The sequence below is a fragment of the Chelonoidis abingdonii genome, chromosome 13, assembly GCF_003597395.2.
Source record: "Chelonoidis abingdonii isolate Lonesome George chromosome 13, CheloAbing_2.0, whole genome shotgun sequence".
In the NCBI taxonomy this organism is placed as follows: Eukaryota; Metazoa; Chordata; order Testudines; family Testudinidae; genus Chelonoidis; species Chelonoidis abingdonii.
Window position 1 is genome coordinate 18,641,174 of NC_133781.1, and position 22,508 is coordinate 18,663,681.

Sequence of the window (22,508 nt, forward strand, 5' to 3'; positions counted from 1 at the left end):
AGGAGGATGCATCTCAGAGCCCAAGCTCCAACCTGAGCAGGAACATCTACACAACATAGTGTGAGCCCCGCGAGCCTGAGTCTGTAGACGTGGGCTCTGAGACTCGCTGCCACGGGTGTGTTTTTGCTGCGTAGACATGCCTGCAAAGTGGTAGTATTTGTACCTCAGTGTTAGGCCTCCAGAACTCCCTGATCAGCTAGGCCCTATCAACTCAAGCGTGACCTTCTCAAGCAATTTTCCTCTTCCCTACGCACATACATCATTCATTGCTCCAGTGTCTTTTGCAAACAAGGGAGAAGGATGAAAACTTGTTTTCATTTGAAAGGAAAGGACCTTTGGTGTGTTCCTTGGGTGAGATTCCTGGTGCAAACTGAAATGGAAGTAATAATTAACTTTATTGGTGCCTAATTTATTCAGCTATAATTTCTCCTGACATTTCTTGTTGACATAAGGCTTAGTAAAAGTATTTGAGGCAAAGTCCATGCTCACTTGACCTATCTCACTTGTAACTTCCAGACTAGTTGCAGTAATTGTGATCTGTACCCCCTGGGATGCCAGTGTCAGGGGCTCTTCGGAGAGGCTTTTCTTAGTGACATTAGCTCTCTCTTCCCCTGACTGTGGCTTGTAGGGACTTTTGTTTTTATACAAGGCTGCTATTCTGAGAATCCAAGCTCTGAACCTAGCCAAACCCTTCTTTAGACTGATTTATGTTGGATGGGAGCAGTAAAGGTAGTGGTATTTGCACTTTAATCCATCACCTTGGTTAAGTGACACGAAGGATTTTGATAGCAAGAAAAGATGGATTGATTGTAAAATTGGGACCTGCCCTTAAATCTTTATATAATCTTTGTACTTGGGAAGGACTGGATCCGAAGCCTGTTGAGCAAATGGGGGGCTTTCCATTGACTTGAGTGGGCTTTTGCTCAGGCTCTGTGAGCAAAGGGTGAAACAAAGACTGCAACAGCAAAACGTGACTGTTCAAATTGTCTTTATTTCTATTCACTGAGCTCAGTGGGCCCTCGGTCATGAGGCCCAACCCTAGCCTCTGCATTCCAGTTCCCCACCTAAGCACCTTTGGTAAATCAAACACCTGATGTGTTTCTCATCAAACACAGTGTGTTAGTCTATAAGGTGCCACAGGACTCTTTGCTGCAAACATAGTGTGGTGCATTTTTACTCCTGGATTTGCACACAGGTTAATGTACATTGCTACGTCCTGTACAGACTGTGGAAAGCACAAGGGGGCGAGGGGTCACAGTAGAATTATTAGCAGCTTATTTTAGGGTTTTCTTAAATTCCAAGGCTAGAAGGGAGCGTTGTGATCATCTAGTCTGACCTCCTGTGTACCACAGGCCAGGGCACTGCCCCTAGCCAGGCTTTCAAAATGGCAGGCAATGGTGTGACCTTCACTAGCGCAAAAGGAAGAGCTGATTCCATTTCATGAGAGAACAAGAAACGCACTCGATAAAAAGCAGGAATGAGGAATGTCAAGTATAAGCTAAGTGGTAACTATAACGCTTCTCTAGCGTGTTCCACCGGCGATGCTCCGAATGCCTGTCAGAACCTTCACCGAGCCCAGTTAAATGGGCTAAGTGGTTTCATTCCCATTCTACAGATGGGGACATAGAGGCACAGAGCTGTTCATGGCCTGATGTCCAGAGATGCTGAGTGCCCATAGCTCCTTTGCCTTCAATTAGAGTTATGGGTGCTCAGCACTTCTGAAAATTGATCCCAGAGGTCCAGATCCCCAGGGTATTCAGGTGCAGCACAGCCTTTGTGCTCCAGCTGTGCCACTGTAGCACTTCTGCGTAGACACTCATACAGTGAAGGGAGGGGTTCTCCAGTAGCTGTAATTAATCTGCCTCCCTGAGATGTCCATTAGGGGGACATCTGTAATTAATCTGCCTCCCTGAGAGGCGGTCGCTAGGTCAACGGAAGAATTCTTCCATCCGCCTAACGTGGTCTACACCGGGATTAGGTCGGCAACGAAAAATCCCCATCCCCGAGAGATGTAGCTGTGCCACTGTACGTTTCCTGTGTAGACCAGCCCTAAGTCTCATTGAATTCAATGAGAGTATGGCCAGGTCTACACTAAAAAGTTAGGTCGACCCAGCTACATCATTCAAGGGTGTGAGAAATCCACCCCCCCCGAGTGGCCCTAGCCCTTGGTGTAGACAGCGATAGGCTGGCAGAAGAATTCGGTCAACTTCGCTACCGCCTCTCAGGGAAGTGGATTTCCTATGCCGATGGGGAAACGCTTCCTGCCAGCATAGGTAGCATCTATGCTGATGCACTAAAACAGCACAGATGCAGCCGCATTGCTGTAGCATTTCGAGTGTAGACAAGTCCTTAAAGAACTAAATATCTTTGAGCATCTGGCCTAAGGATACATACAGTTAATGTCAGAATCAGGAGCAGAACCCAGATCTGCTCTAACCACTACACCACGCTCCGTAGTGCTCATATGAACCTTATACTTCCATACAGCCATGTGAAAAGTGGGCATTTTTGTTCATTTTTGCTTGACTATGAGGGTATTTCTGTGGCCTCTTCCTCAGATTGCTGATAGGGTTCCTGCCCTTGATTTCAGAGGTTCTGTGGAGTGCATTTCAGTCTGTGCATCATGATGCGGGTCTTATGTTCAGAGGGTTGAAGGTGGAGCTGGTTAAAGTCCCATTAATTACCATACAGTGTCCTGAGTGCAGTAACTATATTATACCTATTATTCTGGCACTAGTTTGTTTCCATTGAGCAGTATGGTATTTTACAGATTGGTCTAGATTGTTTTGTTTTTCTACGGAGAAAGCTGACACCAGGATGTTCAAAACACAAAACAACTTCCCTTTCATCTGAAATGCCTCGAGAAATAGGGCTCAGAGGAGCCAGAGTGAAAGCCAGAATGAAAGTGAGCGGGCAGCATGTCTGTCTTTGTTTCCAGGTCTCCCCCAGCTGGCTACTGCCGAGTGACTTCAGTGCCATTTCTCCCTCCACCCCTGGGTGAGGGAGGGTTGGACCTGGTTCAAGATGACACATACACCTCCAGGAGCCCCCCGATGGAGTGCATTCTGTAGAACACACCCAGGGGCAGGCCGAAGTTCACGATGGCAAACCAGGTGGAGTAACCGTAAAACGACTTCTCCAGCCCGTTCTCGAAGGCAGGGTGCATCCCGAACATGGGCATGATCCACAGCTAGAAGGGGGGTTACAAAGAGCAGAGGTCAGAGGAGGTTAGGGTGTCCTGTATCGGTGGCTCTCAACCTTCCCGGGCTACTGCTCCCCTTTCAGGAGTCTAATTTATCTTGTGTACCCCCATGTCTCACCTCACTTAAATACGGTTTGCTTACAAAATCAGACGTGAAAATACAAAAAGTGTCACAGCACACGGCAAATGACAAATTGCTGACTTTCTCATGGCTACCATATAATTCTAAAATAAATCAATTGGAATATAAATGTTGTACTTGCAGTTCAGTGTATAGTATACAGAGAAGTATAAACAATTTATTGTCTATATGAAATGTTAGTTTGTGCTGACTTCGCAAGTGCTTTTTACGTAGCGTGTGGTAGAACTAGGCAAATATCTAGAGGAGTTGATGTACCCCCTGGAAGATCTCTGTGTATCCCCAGGGGTATGTGTACCCCTGGTTGAAAACCATTGTTCTATATATATTCAGCATAGTCCATGGCACTGGCTATGCTCGAAAGCCTATGTTGCTGAATGGATGCAGGGCTGGCTGAGGCAGTCACTGGGGTATCTTTGATTAGGATGACCAGACAGCAAATGTGAAAAATCGGGGCGGGGGTGGAGGGTAATAGGAGCCTATGTAAGAAAAAGACCGCAAAATCGAGAATGTCCCTATAAAGTTGGGACATCTGGTCACTCTATCTCTGATTAACAGAGCAAGTCCTCGCCCTAACAGAAGACATCTCAGAGGGATGTTTCCTCCCCTTACACTACTGCAGTCTCTGCCAAGTAAAACCGTGTCTCTAATATAACCCCGTCTGGAGATTCAGTAACAACACACTTGCCCCCACAGCCTGGTTCAGGTTTTCTCCTGTGTCTGTCATGAGGAACTTGGAAAATGTAGCATTTTTATTACTATTTTGCGTGACTCGGTTTCCCTGTTGTATTGTGGCCTGACTGCTTGCACAGTGCCAACTCACAGGTGGCTGTGAAGGGGGAGTTATAGAACTGAGCAGGCCAGGTAAAACACCGACAGCCTCTCGGGTCCTCAGCTTCAACGGAATTAAGATGACAAAGGCTGAGCCAACAGCTGGAAGCAGAAGTTACCTCGCTGACTTCATCCAGGCTAGGACGTTTTACTCTTCCCAAGGCTAAGCCTGGAATCCAAAGGCCTGTTAAAAAGGTGCCCATTGCCGAAAGGGAGGGATTTTTGCAAGGGGGTGAGCTGAGAAAGGCTGGCCAGGATGTGTCACTGAAACAGGTGACAGGACCCTCAGAGGCCAAGGAAGCAGGCTGGAAGCAAATGAGCTATTTCTCCCAGCTCCAAGATGGGGAATCAGCTGGACCTGCCAGAGCTTTGGCTGGAGAGGTGGAAGTTGGGTAAAGGACAATGCAAGTAGGTCTTTAAATCTACTTCTGTTAGCACTGTGTACCTTTTGGGGGCAGAATAAATCACGCTTTATGGAAGCTGCTTCTGTTTCCCTGCAAATGCACACTGTCACCGGCTCCCAACAAGACGCTCTTGCACGGGCCAGCCCCAATGGGATCTGCAGAATCAGCCACAGTTGGTAACCAGAGGGTGTATCACACGCCCTGATCTACGAGTGGGTGGATTGCAGAATTCCATCTGGGGAGTGATAAAGGCCTGACACCCGTGGGTGTGCAGTTAGAGACACTCGGAGAAGGGATAGCAGAAACCGTGACGGATGGGAGCCACCGAAGTTTTAATCACATCCTCAAGCCAATATTATAGCTCTGTCCAAAGTTTTTTATCACGGTTCAAGGATGTGGTTAAGGTCCTGCCTATTCTGTTCAATGGAAATGGGTTGTAACTAGCTGTGTGGGCACAGATGTCATTGCAGCCAGGTCCCAATACTGGAGACTCTTGATGACAAGGATCCACTACTATCCACTGTGCTTCCCACTTTTCTAGTTAGTCACTTTTTATTCAACACCGAATGTGTCTAATAACTTCTAATATACTTAAAATCAGGGCATCTGAGGGGGTTTTAGCTGCCTATGTTCTGTGAAAATCTCCCCCCGGCCCATGTACAGAAAATCCAGCCACGCTGGAGTCATTCACTTAAAAAAGATATTTTAGGGTCAAGGGAGTGAGAAGTTAATAGGAAACCTTGTCTGCACTGTAGCATGATCCTCAGTGCTGGTGTGTAAAAGATTATTAGCAGGCCTGGGGAATGTGGATGAACAAAATGGATGGCTCAAAGGGAAGAGAAGGTAGGGGCAGGGGCGGCTCTATGTATTGTGCCGCCCCCGGCACAGCAGTCAGGCGGCTTTCGGTGGCTTGCCTGTGGGAGGTCCGCTGGTAATGCGGATTTGGCAGCTTGCCTGCGGGAGGTCTGCTGGTAATGCAGATTCGGTGGCTTGCCTGCGGGAGGTCCGCTAGTAATGCGGATTCGGCAGCTTGCCTGTGGGAGGTCCACCGGTCTGGAGCCTTCAGTGTACCTGCTGCCAAATTGCCGCTGAAAGCTCGGGACCGGCAGACCTCCACAGACATGCTGCAGAAGGCAGCCTGACTGCTGCCCTCACGGCGACCGGCAGGCTGCCCCCTGCGGCTTGCCGCCCCAGGGACGTGCTTGGTGCGCTGGTGCCTGGAGCCGCTCCTGGGTAGAGATGGGCAGGTAGAGAGGTGTGTGTGTGTGTGTGTGTGTGTGTGTGTGTGAGAAAAGGAGAATGTAGAACCAAGGTGTTCTCTGGTCTACTTGTTCTTATTCCAGGCCCGGGATGTAGAGAAGGCAGCTCGAGAGAGATACTCACTATGATGTTGCACAAGACCAAGAAGATTGAGATCTCCTTTAGGGCTTTCCTCTTCCAGTTCAGGCGGCCGTAGGTATGTCTGTAGGTATGCGAAACCCTCCTGAGCTCCTGTCTTATCTCTAGTGGGTAAACTCTTCTCGAGTCACAGTTTTCATGCTTCTCACTTTCTTTTGCTTCAGTCTCTTTGTTGCCAGGGGGCTGCGTGGGCTCCTGGCTGGTGTGTGATATGGCCGTCTCTTCACTGGATGGACCCGATTGCTGTGTGTGGGGCCCAGCCGGACTGGCATCAGGATCCTCCACCAAAGGCTGCCGGTGAAGCCCCTCGATAATGAAGATGTTTTGCGTGATGTGCTGAATGATGAGGCTGACTGCATAGGTCAGGCTGAGTCTGTCCAGCAGATCTCTGGGGTTGGTGGCCACAATGGCGACAATGGAGAAGTAAGAAATGCCAATCTGGCCTAGGGCTGCTCCCATGAGCAGGATCACGTCCAGGCTTCGGGTTGGGTTTTTCAGAGTATCTAGCTCACGCTCTTCCAAGCCATGGATGACCGTCCCAGCCAAGGCACCCACAGTCATCATCGGCAGAAGCGCGATATAGTACGAATAATATAGCACAAAGGTCTCCTGGCTAGGCGCTGAGCTGGTAGCCTGGATCTGATAGGTCATGAAGATGCAGATCCCGATGAACAATGTAGATATGCCCAGCACCAGCCCATAAATGACACCGTGGAGTTTGAACTTGGGCTTGGCATGAATGGCGTGGTGGGGAGGGATGCGCCTGCCCACATTCTTCCACATGACGTACAGCATGGAGCTGCCGATGAGGCAGTATTCCGGGTTGAAGGGGTACAGCAAGACATAGCCCTTCTGGAAGATGAGGCAGGCTGTTGTGTTTGGACATGTGCATGAGCTGGACTCATTGCCTGGAGTGAGGGAAGAGAAAGGTGGTCATTTGGGAGGCACGAGTAGCCTGGGAAGTTTTTTTGTCTGTTTCCTGGCTACTTGCAGTGAGGTCCTACGTACCTGCCTGCCCCAGAAAGCCTTATGACCTGGATGCCCCTCCCATGCTCTAAGCCCGGTCCAAACACTAACTAATCAGCCCTCCCAGTCCAACCTGGAAGGGGGGGAATATTGGTTTCTCCATTTGCACAAGACACAGACAGGTGATGTCACCTGTCCAAGGCCACACAGCATACCAACGGCGAAGCCAGGATCAGTGCTAAGGCTTTTCTGATTCCTCTGTCCCTGCTCAATCCACTAAACTCTCTTCACATTCATCTGGGAGGTTAAGACCTCCTGATAAAGGTCTGCACCATCGGCCGGAGGGTTTGAGGTTTCTGCTGTGTCATGATGAATTAGTCACGTAGGGAACTGATGGGCATCTCTCTCTCTCTCTCTCTCTCTCTCTCTGGAAGGAGAGACCACACCCAGTCCCAGACCATGATTACGTGTAGCCCTTGCCCTGTGTGTAATATGTATTCTCTTTCCTTCCCTACCTAGACCTTCTCCCAGGAGAGCTCTTTATCTCCAAAGTTTAGTGGCTAAGTAGCTTTCCAGGCAAATCAGCATGTTCCGAACAACCCACAAACTGTAGTATGGATCGTTCAAAAATCTAGATCTCTACAGGTGACCTCAACCTGCAGTTAAGCAAAACTTCCTGTTTCCCTGGAAAAATAGACACCAACTCCTTGTGCTTTAGTGAAGCCATGCATCCTGGTGGAGATGATCCAGAAAACTGAATGGCTGGGGCCAAGGGCTAGTGCTGACCTTGTGGATTCTCCATTCTACCTGCCTACCTGTTGCTATTAAGAAGCAGTGAAGAATGAGCCATGCCTCGAACATTTTGTACAAGACCTTTGAGTGCAGATTCAATTTCCCTGTGAACAGAGTCGTTGGTCACCGCTAACAGCCAGAGAAGGAGGTCTGTGGCCATGGTCAGCATCAGTCCACATCTGTAAAAGGGAAAGAGCACTTTTACAGCGTGTCCCCTGAGATCGTCTCTTATGGTCTTTTGCCTTTAGCTCCTCCTTGCTTTATGGCACACACACATTCTACAACCTGGATGGTACCACCTGCACTCACATGGGCACACCCACCCACACCTGTGCTTGCTCATACACTCGGGCATGCACATTCATGTATTTGCACACATAAGCACGCCCATTCCCGCACAGTCATAGCCATTCCCACTTGCAGTAATTTGCACAGGTTCTCATGTCCACTAGACTTACACCTGAACTCTTAAGCCAGTTGCGAACTGTGCAACGGGCCCATTGGGGCTTGCAGCTGTCATGGGAACATGTGATGGCCAGAAAAAAGCTGACTAACCCATGTAAACGTAATGAAAATGGGTGAGGTCAAGTCAAAACCTAATGCCTCAGCAAGCCCATGCAGTAGACAGATTCTTGAGGTTGGGGGTTGGTTTGTGAACTCTCTCATCCTTTAAAGATGAATTTTCCTGCTTGGTGGAATTGGCTGTAATCCCGCTGCCCCCAGCACTGGCATGGCTGTCAGCTCTCATGTGGGTGCCGCAGTTTTGTACGTCTACCTGCAAGGATTGTGTCTCTCCACTGTAATCCACAACCTCCGATTCATGTTGACTAGGTCATTATCCTCCACTGAGGAAATTCAAGTGGACTGGAGATGGGATTAGGAAATCAAACCGATCAATGCCACACAGACCAAACAAGAAGATGGCTCAGAAGGCAAAGCCCATCCAAGGCCCATTTGAAAGACTGACACGTTGATCTGCCTTGCATTTAAATAGAAAATCCTTCAATTTTAAGAAACAAAGATCTTTAAAGGTGAAATGCAGATTATAAGGTGCCCCTGGGAGGGCTGCTGAGGAGGGGAAAGTGGAGTCAGAAAGGCCGGGTATGGGAGTGTTCAAAGTAACGTGAAGGGCTATTAAACAAGGCCCCTCCTTCTCTCGTCCTACCTGGTGAGGTTGTGCTGGACTTGAGTGCAGTCCTTAGAGTGGTGCCATAAAAGGTACGTCTGAAAGCAACAGAAACAATCAAATGACCTATTGTAAACCTGGCAACAGGTGTGTGTGCAGATGTGCGTGAGCGGGAGCCTCTGCAAATGCAAGCGTCTGAATGGGAATGCTTGTGACCGTGTGTGTGAATGGGTGCAGGAGTGCTTGAACTTATATGTGCATACGCATCCATTTTGCAGCATCCACATGTGGGGAAACATATATTGTCTAAAGTGCAGCCAGCTGCTTTACTAACACTTGTGGTTTGATATTGAAAATAATGTTCAAAAGTCCAAATAACCAAGAGTAGCCATTTAATACCTATGGCTCTGCTCTCTCCAGGAAGCAGCTCTCTGGCAGCCTGCAGTTCACCTTACACAGAAGGGCTGCTCCGAAACAGGCATTTCAATTGGCCATATTTACAGTCGGGTGGTTTACAAACTAAAAGCATTTTATACAGCACCCAAGACTAAAATCCACCAATCAGCTTTTTACTTTGTTGTTCTGTATTAACGTCTTCCTGCCTTATCTTTTGTTTTGGATCCCACATTCCAAAGGCCAGGAGGGGCTGTGGAGTCACAATACAGCCTGTACTAGGACACACCGTTCGGGTATCTTGTCCTTGACAGGTTTCCTATTTGCTAATGCCAAAAGTAACGTTTAGATTTGCAGAGCATTGTGAGATAGATAGCTAGATCGCATGACAGAAGTGAGCCGAATATGAGTCAGTTAGCAGAACTGCCCAACGTTAATATTGAGAATAACATACACAGTATTAATACCATGTGCATAATACCTATTAATGTGTGTGTGTGTGGGGGACAAATCTAGCTACATCTACACTACACACCAGTGCTGGAGGCATGTGGTGTACGTGCAGCTACACGCACAGTGAAAAGCAGGGATGCGTCCACACAGTAGTAGTGTGTAATACCATGCATCGGAGGAAGCTTCTGGCAGTGGCAGAAGGCTTCAGCAGCTCCCTGCTGCCAGAGCCTTTCACTGGGTGAGGAAAGGCCCTGGTGGGGAGGAAGCAACCTGGAAACCCCTGGCCGGAGCTGCCATAGTCTTTCCCTGCAGTGGGGAAAGGCTCCAGCAGTAGGGAGGCAGCAGACGCTCCACTGCTAAAAATAGCAGCGTAAACAGGGAGGCAGAGTAGAGAACGTGTAGGTTTGTACTCTCAGGGGTGTCTTTACTTGCCTAAGGCGTGCCTCACGGTCTACTCTGCTGCTTATACCCATGCAAGCGGGGCTACGCAGGGATGTAACATGCCACCAAAGGAAGCATGCAGCACAGATGTACCATAGGTCTGGCTAACGTGTAACTGTACACGTGTGTGAATGTGAGGGCGCATGTATGTACGAATCTAATCCAAAAAGAGAGACTTGAAAATGCATTTCCATTCGCTCTGCTAGGCGCAGGAGTTTGCTTCTAATAGAATCTGGAGAATTTGCGTATATAGTTTTAGGTCACAGAGATGTCACAATTTACAGAACTTCTGGTTGCAAAGCACATCTAAATAATTTAAATAGGCAATTGATTTTGCCATTGAGGTTTGGCAATTGCAAACAGAGAAATCCTGATTTCAAATGAAAAAGCTTCCTGGGGCACATTAGTGCAGAGACAGCTGTCTGGGCTGTTGAGGGGTAATGTACCAGATTTTCACTTATCTCTGTCTCATTACTGACTTTGCAGAAGGAAGTAGGGGAACTTCCACTAAATTCTATGATAGATTTATTGTCTTTTATCACAGTAATGATTTCATTTTACTTTTATGTCTTTGAGTATTATTTGTGCCACATGTATTGGCACTGTATGTGGTTTGGTATTTAAAACAATAACTGACACTAAAAATTCTTTTAACAAGAAACCCCTGCCTCTAATCTCTCTCTCCCTCCCTTCCCTGCCTCCCAGCTGTATGGCGGAGTGACTGGATTCCAGAAAAGATGATGTTCCATACCTGAATGCAAACGAAGATGATTTCTGTGCACGGGAACAGGATTTCCAGTGGGGATTTGCAATGTATGCGGCTGATGTTATAGCCAATCCTGAACACATGCAGGAGGATGGTGCAGGCTCCAAACAGCACTAGAGACCCTGTCCAAACAGTATAACCATGAGCGAGGGTCCATATATGGAGTAAGCTGAAAGTGGTGCAGGTTTAGTAACCATCACCACGTCTCCTGCTTTCATGCTTCCTGCGCTCGGTGGGGCTGGGAGAGTTCTAGTTTTGGACCGTTGGGAGTGGGCCTGAATTCAAGTCCTGGATCCAGGTGCCCTGAAATTTGGGAAAATTTGAAAATCCCATTATTGTTTGGGGGGTGGGGTGGGGATCCCTGAATCACGATTTTTGAACATTTGGGTTTGGCAATACTGGCTCAGGCTCTAATTAAGCTACTTGAACAATGCAAGCCATTCACCTGGATTATATGTGTGTGGGAGGTGGAATTCATCCCAGGTTTTGCACAAAGTGCTGCAGTAGAGACTAGGTCACTGGGAGTGAGGATTCTGGGTAGAAATCTAGCTGCACTGGATATTGCTCAGTAAAGCTTTGATGATCAAATTTTCAAAGCTGTTTAGGTGTTTAAGGATGCAGAGAGCCACCTATTGGGCTTCTCAGCAGTTTACGTGGAGAGCTGAGTGAAGAACTGAGTTTTCAGTTTGGTGGTTGAACCAAAAAAATTTTTTTAAATGTTTTTTTGTTTCAAGTTCACTTGGAACAAACTATCTTTCACGTGTTCATTTGGCTTTCAAGTGTTTGAACCTTTTTCTTTTGTTTTTAAAAAAACCTAGGTCAGCTTCTGAATGAAACATCATTTGGAGACCAGAAAAATCGAAGTGGTTAGTTCTGAAAATGTTGCAACAAAACATCTGGACTTTGTTTTCCTTCCAGAGCTACATGCCAAATTTGATTCAACTTCACGTATAGCTTCAGCCAACTCCGAAACCGCATTTTTTGGCAAACAAACTAAATTTTTTTGGCCAAAAAATGTGTGTCTTGCTCCCACTGATTTCAGCCTAACATGCTTAACTCCCATTGAAATCAAGGGGAGGTAGGTGTCTAACTCAGTTAGGGGCTTCTAAGGACCCCATAGGCACCTAACTACATCTTTAGGTGCCTAAATACCTGTTGAAAATCTGTCCCTTAGTGCTTCATTTTACTCTTGAGCCAGTACAGTAATTAGAAGGCCCTATTAACCAAGGACAGAGCAATTTGGAGGTGTCATTTCATCTACTAAAGTGGGCTGGGCCTGGTCAGGCCTTGGCTGGGAGCTCTACGCAGGAACAGCGCCAGGGTTTCTGACGCCCTAGGCGGACGGCTGTTTCGCCGCCCCCTGCGGCTCCGGTGGAGCTGCCGCAGTCGTGCCGGCGGATGGTCCGCTGGTCTAAAGGCTCCGGTGAATCTGCTGCAGGCATGATTGCGGTAGGTCTGCCGGAGCCTTTAGACCAGCAGACCGTCCGCCGGCACGACTGCGGCCGCTCCACCGGAGCCGCCACAGCAGCAGACCGTCTGCCGGCATGACTGCGGCAGGTCTCCCGGAGCCGCGTGCCGCCCCCCCAGCAAAATAGCGCCCCCCAAAAATTTTGGCGCCCTAAGCCATTGCCTAGGTCGCCTAAATGGTAGCGCTGGCCCTGGTTCCATGAGGAAAACCCCGGTGCTGCAAGAAGGGGATTCGCTAAGCAGAAATCTCCCCTTTTGACTCAGTATGAGCCAGTACGCCAGCATGGCCGAAGGGGCGGACAGTACTCTGCTGCAGAAAGTGCTGTTAGCTATAAGGGTGTCCATCCCATTTGTGATCACTAAAGGTAGATCTATACTGCAATTAAACCCCGACAACTGATTCTAGTTCAGGCTGTGGGGCTATACAATTGCAGCATAGACCCTATGAATGGGGAAAGTCCCAGACACTGGGTTCCAGCCGGAGCCTGAACATCAACACCTCAATCTTTTAGCCCTGTAGCCTGAGCACTGCTAGCCCAGTCAGCTGATGCGGGCCAGCCGCAGGTGCTGAATTGCAGTGTAGACACCTGCGAAGTCCCCAGGCTCTCGCTTTGCAAGAGGAAGGATGATGTGGTTGGTTTCCTGGATACATTCCAAGGTGGACAGTTACACTCTGCTGTTCTGAATTCCTCCCGGACCTCCAGCTGCATGCAGGAGTCTTGGGCTACTGGTCTTAGAACAACAGCCTGGCACTTTTCATCAGAGGGTCTCAAAGCAGTTTTCAAACATCCAGGACCTGAAGCCTCCCAGCACCCTTGAGAGGCAGTGAAGTTGTATGACCCCAGTCATTCAGAGGGAGAAACTGAGACATGGGGGCGAAGGGTTGGGCGGGGGGGGAGGAGAGATGAAGTGACTTGCCCAGGGTCACAGATTGAGACAGTGGCAGACAGCCCAGATCACCTCATTCCCTGTGCTCTAACCAGAAGGAAATGCTGGGTTGCTGTGCCACAGGTGGCAGCATTCTGATGGTGGGTGAAGTGGTCTCTTGTGAGGTGGGTGAAGTGGTCTGAGTGTGCGTGAAGTGGTCTGATGGTGCGTGAAGTGGTCTGAGTGTGAGGCACTAAACAAAAGTAAGAGGGTTGTGTGCAGCACTTACCCTGCACCCAGACTGGTCCGGCATGGGAGTCCCTGTACAGCACAGCATGAAGCTTCCTGCTGGTACACAGCAAGTAGTAAATGATCCAGCAGAGAGACAGGAGCTTGAGGATGGAAAGGAAGATCTCGACGTCGCGCAAGGTAATTGCCACCCTGTTGAAAATCACGCTGCTTATGAAGGCGCAGCCCAGGAACACCACGTTCATGGCCAGCAGCCCCGAGAACAGCTGCCCGGCCTTCCGAGCCTGCGTGTCCTTGTGGAGCAGCGAGGAGCAGCGCCGGTGCAGCCAGCTCGTCTCGTAGCGGATCTTCCAGGCTTCAGCCTGCACTGACGTTGACTCTTCGCCATCAGTATCCTGGGTAAGGTGCCTCTGCCGTGTAGCTTCCTTACCAGCCATGTCTCACGATTTTCTGCTGTCTGGTCACGCTGAGATCCCCTGCATGATTAAACAAATGGGGATTAATAAGAGCATCGATGGAAAGGATGTTAGGGGCTGCTGCTGTTTACAAACTGAGCCACTTGACTTCACATGGAGATAAAGTCACACATGTGATGAGTTTGGTGGTCTCAGCTTAGTCCCTGGCACAATTTATCTACATAAATCCTCCCAGGGCATGCCTTGAGTGCAAGAAAAGTAAGTGCTCCAGGGGACCTTCCTCATTTGGGGCCTCCACCCCCTTTGCAGCTCGCAGGAGGAGTTCATCTTTCCTCTCCGGCAGCGGGATCAGAGAAGGAGGAAACTGCTCGTGGCCAGACCCTTTCAGCTGTAGGGTCAGATGTTAAAAGTGGCCTCACCCTTACCAGCAAAGATCCCCCCAGAATGAAGGAAAGATGAAAACATAAATGTCGGGTTAAAGGCAGTTTGGCATGTTCCATGCATTATCTTTTACATTTTGTGTGTGTGATCCTGGCCCTTTGTCAAGTCTGGATACTCCCATGTGACCATCACGTGCTTGGAAGCACTGTGAGGCCAGCTGAAGTTTTTGTTGTTGGTTAAGGTATCTTGAGGCATTGGGGCAGGATACCAAAGACAGGGAGCACTATTCACACCCTGCTCCCCAGACTTCTTCCAAGTCCAACTCTGCATCCAGGTTTTCAGCTTGGTTCATGATAAGTATCTAGATTGGCTGCAAAGTTTGGATCTGGATCAGAACTTCTCCAAAGTTCAGGGCTATCTGGTCATGAGATTTCGACTGAGGCCCCTCTCTGCCGACAATTACCCCATGCTATTCTTATTGAATGCATGAGACAACCAACCTGCATGTGTCCGAGGAGCACAAAGCAGAACTAGGACTTTCAAAGATGTGTGAGACTTGCCTGGGCCTGCACCAGTTTGTCAGCCAAAGATCTTGGCTGCCCTTTCCCCCCATCCCACCCCCAAGTCATATCTCAGGAAGGGGACAGAGCTGGAAGACTCTTCCCTCCCTTCCCCCCCAAAATGCAGTGGAAGATGGTAGAATAAACACCCGGAGCTTGTCTCTAGGAGATGGTAGATTTTGAACAGAGAAGGGTGCAAATCAACCCTGGCAGGTCTGAGCAGGTCCAAACTTCCGGGGCACTTTTCAGTTTGGACCTAGCTATAATTTACAGCAAGAACCGTGGGAGAAGAACAGCCTCCGAGGCAGAGACAATGCATCAAATGATGTTTAAAATGGTGCTTAAATGAGATCTTACGATGCAGCTCTTGAGGGCTAAGAAAATGTTCTGTTCAAAGCAGGTGAAAAGACCCTGCTAGATCCTAAAAGACCCAGCATGATTTGCTCTGTTAGTGGGATAATTTATACACATGTCTTCCAAGCAATGGACCCAGCTTAAATGCACCAGGAGAAAGTAGATCCCTGGGCAGGCAGGGGCTTGCTCACTGGGCCAATCTCATTCTTATCAAAAGGGATCCACAGCGTTAGAAGAAAAACCCAACTCCTCACTTTGTCAGAGGGATGGAAATCCCAGAACCTCCCTCTCTCCACTTTATCAGGGTGGTGATATCCCCCCTGGCTTTGAGGGGACGTGGTCCCAGACCCAAGCCCTCTTAGAAAGGGGATCGTCTCAGAGCCCAATTTCAGCAGCTGGTGCTAATCCCACCCTCACTCCCTCAGGGGGTGATCCATAGAGCAAGGGGACTGGGCTGAGCAGGGGTTAGGGAGCGACTGGGCGGAGACACTTCCTAGCTGGAGAAGATTCCCCAAGCCAGCAGAAAAGGGACCCGGTGGGAAGCACAGAACCATGTCCAACCTTTCCGCCGATCCCCAGGAATGACCCAGAGAAAGGAGAAGCCGAGAAGAGGCGTCCATACTGGCCAGAGCTCTCAGATACGTTCTTACCTCCACACGGGCTGGTGAGATCCGCAGGGTGGAAGCAGTGACTGGTGGGGCCTGTTTTACGTTCTCCAGGCAGGCAAACTAAAATCACCCCCCTCAATGACTGCTGTTTGGCCCCGGCCCTCTCCAGGCTTCTCTGAAGAGCTGCGGCAGGCAGGCAAGTCTGCCAAGTGGAAAGTGTAACCTGGGCTCTCACAGCACATTGATTTTTGCCTGTTTACTTTTGGAATATTATTGTCATTACATTAATGACCTCGCTGAGAGACTCATTAGTTCAGCTGAGGGCAGCCAATAGGAATCAACCCTCTTAAACACCTGCCTGGCCAGCCCATGTCAACTGCCTGTTAGTTCTCTGCACAGGATGTGCTGACTGGTGAAAACCGCAAGCCATAGTGACTAATGTCTTATGAAGCTCCGCAGTGTCTGCAAGCCACTTCTTCCTCACTGATGCCCTCGAGGGAGATCCAGGTGGGGGATGATGGGCAAACTGGGCTGACTAAAACAACCAGAACTTTCTCCCCAGCCTCATCATGAACCTCAACTGAACTGGTTTTCAAGTTTAAAAAAAAATAATTATTTTTGGATCTCTTTGCACCCATCATCCCCCACCATTTCTCATTTTCTCTGAGCCTCTCTGGAGAAACAGGCCAAAAGGGAGGTGTTTTTTTCTTAGGTGATACCAAAACCAGGTGAGTTTGGATCCATGACTCGTTTTACCTGAGTCTGCAAAGTGTGAGGGTTTTTAGAGATCTGGTTATGCTGTTTGCACGTCTCTGAGCTGTTCTCTTGGGTTCTGGAAGCAGAAAGGCTGCGATACACAGCCAGATCCTCAGCGTCAAGTCAATGGAGCTACATCAGTTTGTACCAGCTGAGGTTCTGGCTCAGAATGGAAAAAACTGGTCTCAAGGCATTTCCAAACTTGCCAGAAGCAAGAGTGGTGGTGAATCTTGGGAGATGGTGGTCAGGAGAGGTGTGTAGCACAGTGTGGCTAGACATATGATCAGATAAACACCCAAACTCTTAGGTGCATCCCCAAACCGAACCACAGGAGTATGTGAAGATTAGTTACCTGTATCACTGCCTGACATGAGAGATGGGCTCCAAAGGAGGAATTCCTAACCAGACCTGAATTTCCAATAGCACAAAGTTTTGGGGTGTTCAGATCCTCAAGTGCGCTTAGGGCTCATTTTGATCTGAGCTGTACAATGCTTGTTTTCAGTCTGCTGTATGCTCCCAGCCCTACTGAAGGTGAGTTTCTTTAGGCCACTGGAATATTTTTGGTAAACGTGAACTGACCTCTGTTTTTGACTGGAAGCCAGGGACAATACTGTGCTGTTCTTAGCTGAGTTTGTGTTCCCTGAAAGCCCAAGTGCAATGGGGTGCAGATACAGGTGAAATGACACCGGGAGAGAGGTTATTAAGAACAGAAATGTCTAGCATTGCAGCTCTGGGGTTGTCACTTTTACAACATACTTTGAGTTAAGAGTCACAAAGTCCCCTGCAAGAGACTGATAAGGAAAGGAAGGAGCCATGGGGTGAGATGCAAAGTACTGCCCTGGATCAGAAACTGGTTAAGGCGCAGAAAACAAGGACAGGAATTATTTATTTGTCAAAAAGTCAAGAGTGGAAGTGCCCCAAAGTTCTGTCCTAGGAATGGCATTTTAAGATATTATTGCATGTTATAAACCACCATGCTTCATGGTTTAAGCCAGCCAGTAACTGATGGGGAGATGGGAGTAGGAAGAAATTTCCCCTATCAACAAGTTATTTCATCACTATCCACTGCACTGTTTCCTGCACCTACCTCTGAAGCATATGGTACTGGCCACTGCCAGAGCAGAATACAGGGCTAGATGGACCACTGTCTGCTCTAGTATGGCATGTCTTATGTATGAGAAATCAACATTTTAGATAGGTAATCAAGTTCCTTTCCTAATTCCCATTTTGGAGCTTAGCAGGTCACTGGGCTACCCAGAGATGCCATTTGGTAGCCTATATGTTTAACAGAAAAAACAGATTTCCAGGTAGGATGATGATAAACCTGGAATCTTCTTCCCAGAGCACTTGGTGCAATATTGGGAGCCCTCCTGTGGATTTTAAAACTGCAGGCTTAGGTTTTCTGCAGCTGGGTCTGGGTATCTCCTGGGTAGGAAGATGGGAACTGGCTTTGCTGAAATCTTAGATTCTACCTTTAAAACCAGAGCTCCAAATCCCACCCTCCCTGCAGCTTCGGGGAAGGCTGGATGGGGATTGGAACTGGGTGATCAGCCACTCAAATAGACCAGATCAACAGCCCCCACCCCAATCTTGAACATTCCCAAGGGAAGGAAAAGAAGTAAATAAAGTTCCCTTGAGGAATAATAGTTTAAGGTTTTGAATCCTGTGAAACTTTTTTTTTTTAAGTGCTTCATGAAACTCAATGCTTGAAAAGTGCTGGGAGTTTACAGACCCTGAAATCCAACTGGTTCAGTTTTGCTTAACCCTGAGATTCTGGCCTTGTATACGTTGAAAAGCGCATCTCTTTAACTGTATCTCCCCTAGCTTTGAAATGGATTGATGCAAGTTGAATCGATACAAACCAGGGTCAAACTAACTTAAGTGTGTCTACATTGGGGGTTGCACCGGATTAAAGAGTTCAATTTTTAAGTCCATTTCATTAAACAGGTGCAGTTTTCTAGCTTACCAACGGCTTTCTTTGCTCACGGGCTGAAACAAAGTCATTAATACCAGAAATAACCTCTCCCCCTCCATTATCTGCAGCATTCTGGTTAACAGCTTTCTTTGTGCACTCAGCATTAATAAAGCTACGGGGTGTCTCTGAGAGTATCTGCATAGTCAAACTGTAAGTCAGAGCCAAGACAGTAGTAGGCCAAGCTCTGGTGTTTGTCCAAGAGGGTTCTGTGGAATGCCTGTTGCCTAAGACACTCCACAGAACAGTTCCACACACTTCCCCTCCACAGATAAATGCCCCAGGATGATGTCTTAGCGTGGAACTAATTGGCAGTTGAGATTCTGGTGTGATAAGGTGATTGAGGCTCTCTGATGATGCCCGCCTCTCCCAGTCTGTGCCATTTCCCCCAGAGAACTCTCCGTGCACCCTTCCCTTCGCTGCAGCGGAAGGCAGGGGAGCCAACCAACGTAGTAGGCAAAAAGAACTGGGCGGTGCCCTGTGTTGGAGTTGCCCCGGTTCTCTCCCAGCCAGTCCTCAACAAGAACCAAGCCTCACCTCTGGCTCCCACCTGTCCCCAGGCAAGAAACCAACCTGATTTCCCCACCCCTCAGCAAAGACCCAACCTGGCCTCTCCCCTACCACAAGCAGCTGAATCCTCCCACCTTCAGCCCCTTGGTGAACTCCCCTCCCAGCTGCCACCCTCTCCCCAGCAAATATCCAACCCCTCAGCCCTCAACAAGCACCCTGCCCCAACCCCACTTTCCCAACCTTCAAACCTGACAACAACTCCCCCGTCCCTGCACGCACTGAGCAGCCGACCTCTTCCACGGCCGGTGGACTGGACACATCTCCCACCTGGCTGCTGAACTGTTGGGTCAACAGGTGATTATCTCCCCCTCCCACTGTCTTACTTTTGACTAAATCAAAAACTGACCTTGGGAACAAGGAATGGTTCAGAACTCAGGGAAGAGGGACAGATTCTCTGTATCCGTGACACCATGACTGAGGTCGGGCCCTAATCACATCCTTTTCCTCTCCCTATTGTTCACCTGCCATAAAGCAATTTCTTATCTGTTTGTTAGATTGGTTCCCTCGCTGTGTATGGACATGGTGAAAGGTCCTGGCTTTTGTGCATTTGATGGTTCAGGCCCAAGAGACTTGTGTCCTCTCCTGGCACCCGGATTTGAATTAGATCTGGGTGGGATTTTCAGGTTTGGGTAGAGCTGGGCTGAAGCCATCAAACCCAGCTCTACGTCTGGATGGGGCCTTCCTCAGAATTCAGGGGTGTATGGAACTGGAGCTGGTGAATGGGGAACGGCCCAGCTGTGAAATCCAGATCCAAACTGAAACAGGAGTGAACCTGGGCTTCTCAACCCAAATTCAGGCTAAATAGTGGCCTTCTTCTCAGAAGTGCTGAGCTCCCGCAAACCCCACTGACACCAATGGGAGTGCGTTGGTGCCCAGTACCACTGAAAACCAGGCTCCTTTTATTTAGGTTCCTAACTCTGCATTTAGTAACCAAATCGTAAGGGTGAAGCTCCAGCTTTGTCCCTGTTCGCCTGCAGCTCTCGAGTTGCTTTGATTGATGTCAAATATCAGGGGGTTAGCCGTGTTAGTCTGTATCCGCAAAAACAACAAGGAGTCCGGTGGCACCTTTAAAGGCTAACAGATTTATTTGGGCATAAGCTTTCCTGGGTAAAAAACCCACTTCTTCAGACGCATGGAGTGAAAATTACAGATGCAGGCATAAATATACTGACCCATGAAGAGAAGGGAGTTACCTCACAAGTGGAGAACCAGCGTTGAAGCGGGTGGGGGGAAATACAATCAGGGTGGACGTAGGTCAATACCAGTAGTTGATGGGGAGGTGTTAATTCCAGGAGAGGGAAAGTTGCTTTTGTAGTGAGCCAGCCACTTCCAGTCCCTGTTCAAGCCCAAACTGATGGTGTTAAATTTGCAAATGAAGGTTAGTTCTGCAGTTTCTCTTTGACGTCTGTTTCTGAAGTTTTTTTGTTCAAGTGTGGCTACTTTTAAATCTGTTATAGAATGTCCTAGTCTATAACATTTGCAAATTTAACCCCATCAGTTTGGGCTTAGGGTTAGGGTATAATAATGCCTGCATCTGTAATTTTCACTCCACGCATCTGAAGAAGTAGGTTTTTTTTACCCAAGAAAGCTTATGCCCAAATAAATGTTAGGCTTTAAGGTGGCACCGGACTCTTTGTTTGATGTGATAGTTGTTTGTTTGTGTCCCATGCAGACGTTTGGTTATCTCCCATCTATGCTGCCAGGAGCTGCAGCCCCTAATGGAGAGCTGATTTCTTTTCCTTCCAAAATGGCTTTACTTCGAGATACCATGAAAGAAAGGCTGGTCCAGAGGTTAAGATGCTGGTCAGGAGACCTAGGTACGAGTCTCTGCCCTGCCACAGATTTCCTGCGTGATCTTAACAAGTCACTTAGCCACCGGGTGCCTTAGTTTCCCCTCTGTAAAATAGTGTCCATAGCTCTGCTCCAGCTCACAGGGATGGTGTGAGGATAAATACATTAAAGACTTTGAGGTGCTCTGTTACTAATGGGGAACGTATAAATATCTTAATGTTGCAAATATTTTGATTTGAAAAAATGGATGATTTGAGACCCAGGCCCCCAGAAGTTAGGGTCTGCCAGTGCCTAGGATTCTAGTTAAGATAGAGATGAGTGTAGATCTTTTGTTGTTTTAAAATCTTTTTTTCTCTTATGTTATGCTTTGTGTTCCTGTGGTTAAAATCAATTAAGTCTATTCACCATTGGTGACAACTCCTGAAGGGAAGAAATACAAGTACCTGAACTCATTCGGACCTGTTGGGGAAGTACGGTTGATGCACAGGGTTTTGTAGCCCAAAGAGAGCGGAAAGCGGGGGTCCTGATGCCTGTGCGGTTGGACTTAAAGAGACCAGAAAGGGATCCGAGTTATAGCCAGCCCTGTAACCTTGACAAAGGGTAACATGTTCTGATGGCAAATAATAAGAAAAGTACAATTCACCAGCAGTAGTAAATTCTTCAAAGGGAGAACTTAAGATTCTGGCTAGTTTTTCTTTTGTCCAGCCAGTTCCAGTTCATTCACTTGTTTCTCTATATATTAATTTGTAACCTCTGAAGAGCTGGTCTTAAAAAAAGTTCTAATGGGCTTTGAGCGTAGTGGAGAATGGCATTACAAGAACCAATGGCTGGGACATCCCTCCCTGACCTGTTTGCTTAATGATCTAGGAAAGGATCTGCATTTTAAACCGAACGGCAAATGAATTTTATTTTTACTGTTAGCATCTAGACTCTGTATTGCAAATTATTGGAAAAATGTGACACTTCCACCCCATGGAATTGTGGTATAGTAAAATACGGACTATTCTTGTAATGGAAAAGCTTTCATGCCAAGTACATACACAAGAAGAAAACTAAAAAGAGGAAGGGTATTTAGAAGAGGGCTCACCAGCCAGCAAGTCAGAATCTTTAGCCAGGTTCTCTGAATATTAACCTGATCCCGAATAGGTAATATACAATGTAGAAGACTGACATTTTAGTGTGACTTTGCCTTAATAAAAAGACTAAGACAAAAGCAACCAATGGCTGGAAGTTAAAGCCAAACAAATTCAGATTAGAAATAAGGCACATTTTCTAACCTAGTGGCTCTCAAACTTTTGTACTGGGGACCCCTTTCACACAGCAAACTTCTGAGTGTGACCTCCCCCCCTTATAAATTAAAAACACGTTTTTATATATTTAACACCATTATAAGTGCTGGAGGCAAAGTGGGGCTTGAGGTGGAGGTTGACAGCTCATTGACCCCTCCATGTAATAACCTCATGACCCCCTGTTTTGAGAACCCCTTTTCTAATGAGTGAGGGTGATTAACCATTGGCACAAAGTACCAAGGGGAGTGGTGAATTATCTCTCTCTTGATGTCTTCGGATCAAAACTGCACACCTTTCTGGAAGATAAGCTTTTGTCA

General features: G+C 47.9%; 1 protein-coding gene across 1 annotated transcript; it reads right to left on the reverse strand.

Annotated features, from left to right (window-relative positions):
* Window positions 1–3,019: 3,019 nt before the first annotated feature.
* OTOP3 (otopetrin 3) lies at window positions 3,020–13,931 on the reverse strand. The gene is made up of 6 exons (XM_075071716.1): window positions 13,535–13,931; window positions 10,897–11,033; window positions 8,898–8,956; window positions 7,814–7,911; window positions 5,960–6,882; window positions 3,020–3,190 (listed from the first exon to the last, which is right to left on the reverse strand). The coding sequence occupies exons 1-6, from the start codon at window positions 13,929–13,931 to the stop codon at window positions 3,020–3,022; spliced, it is 1,785 nt and encodes a 594-aa protein (XP_074927817.1).
* Between the last annotated feature and the right edge of the window lie 8,577 nt (window positions 13,932–22,508).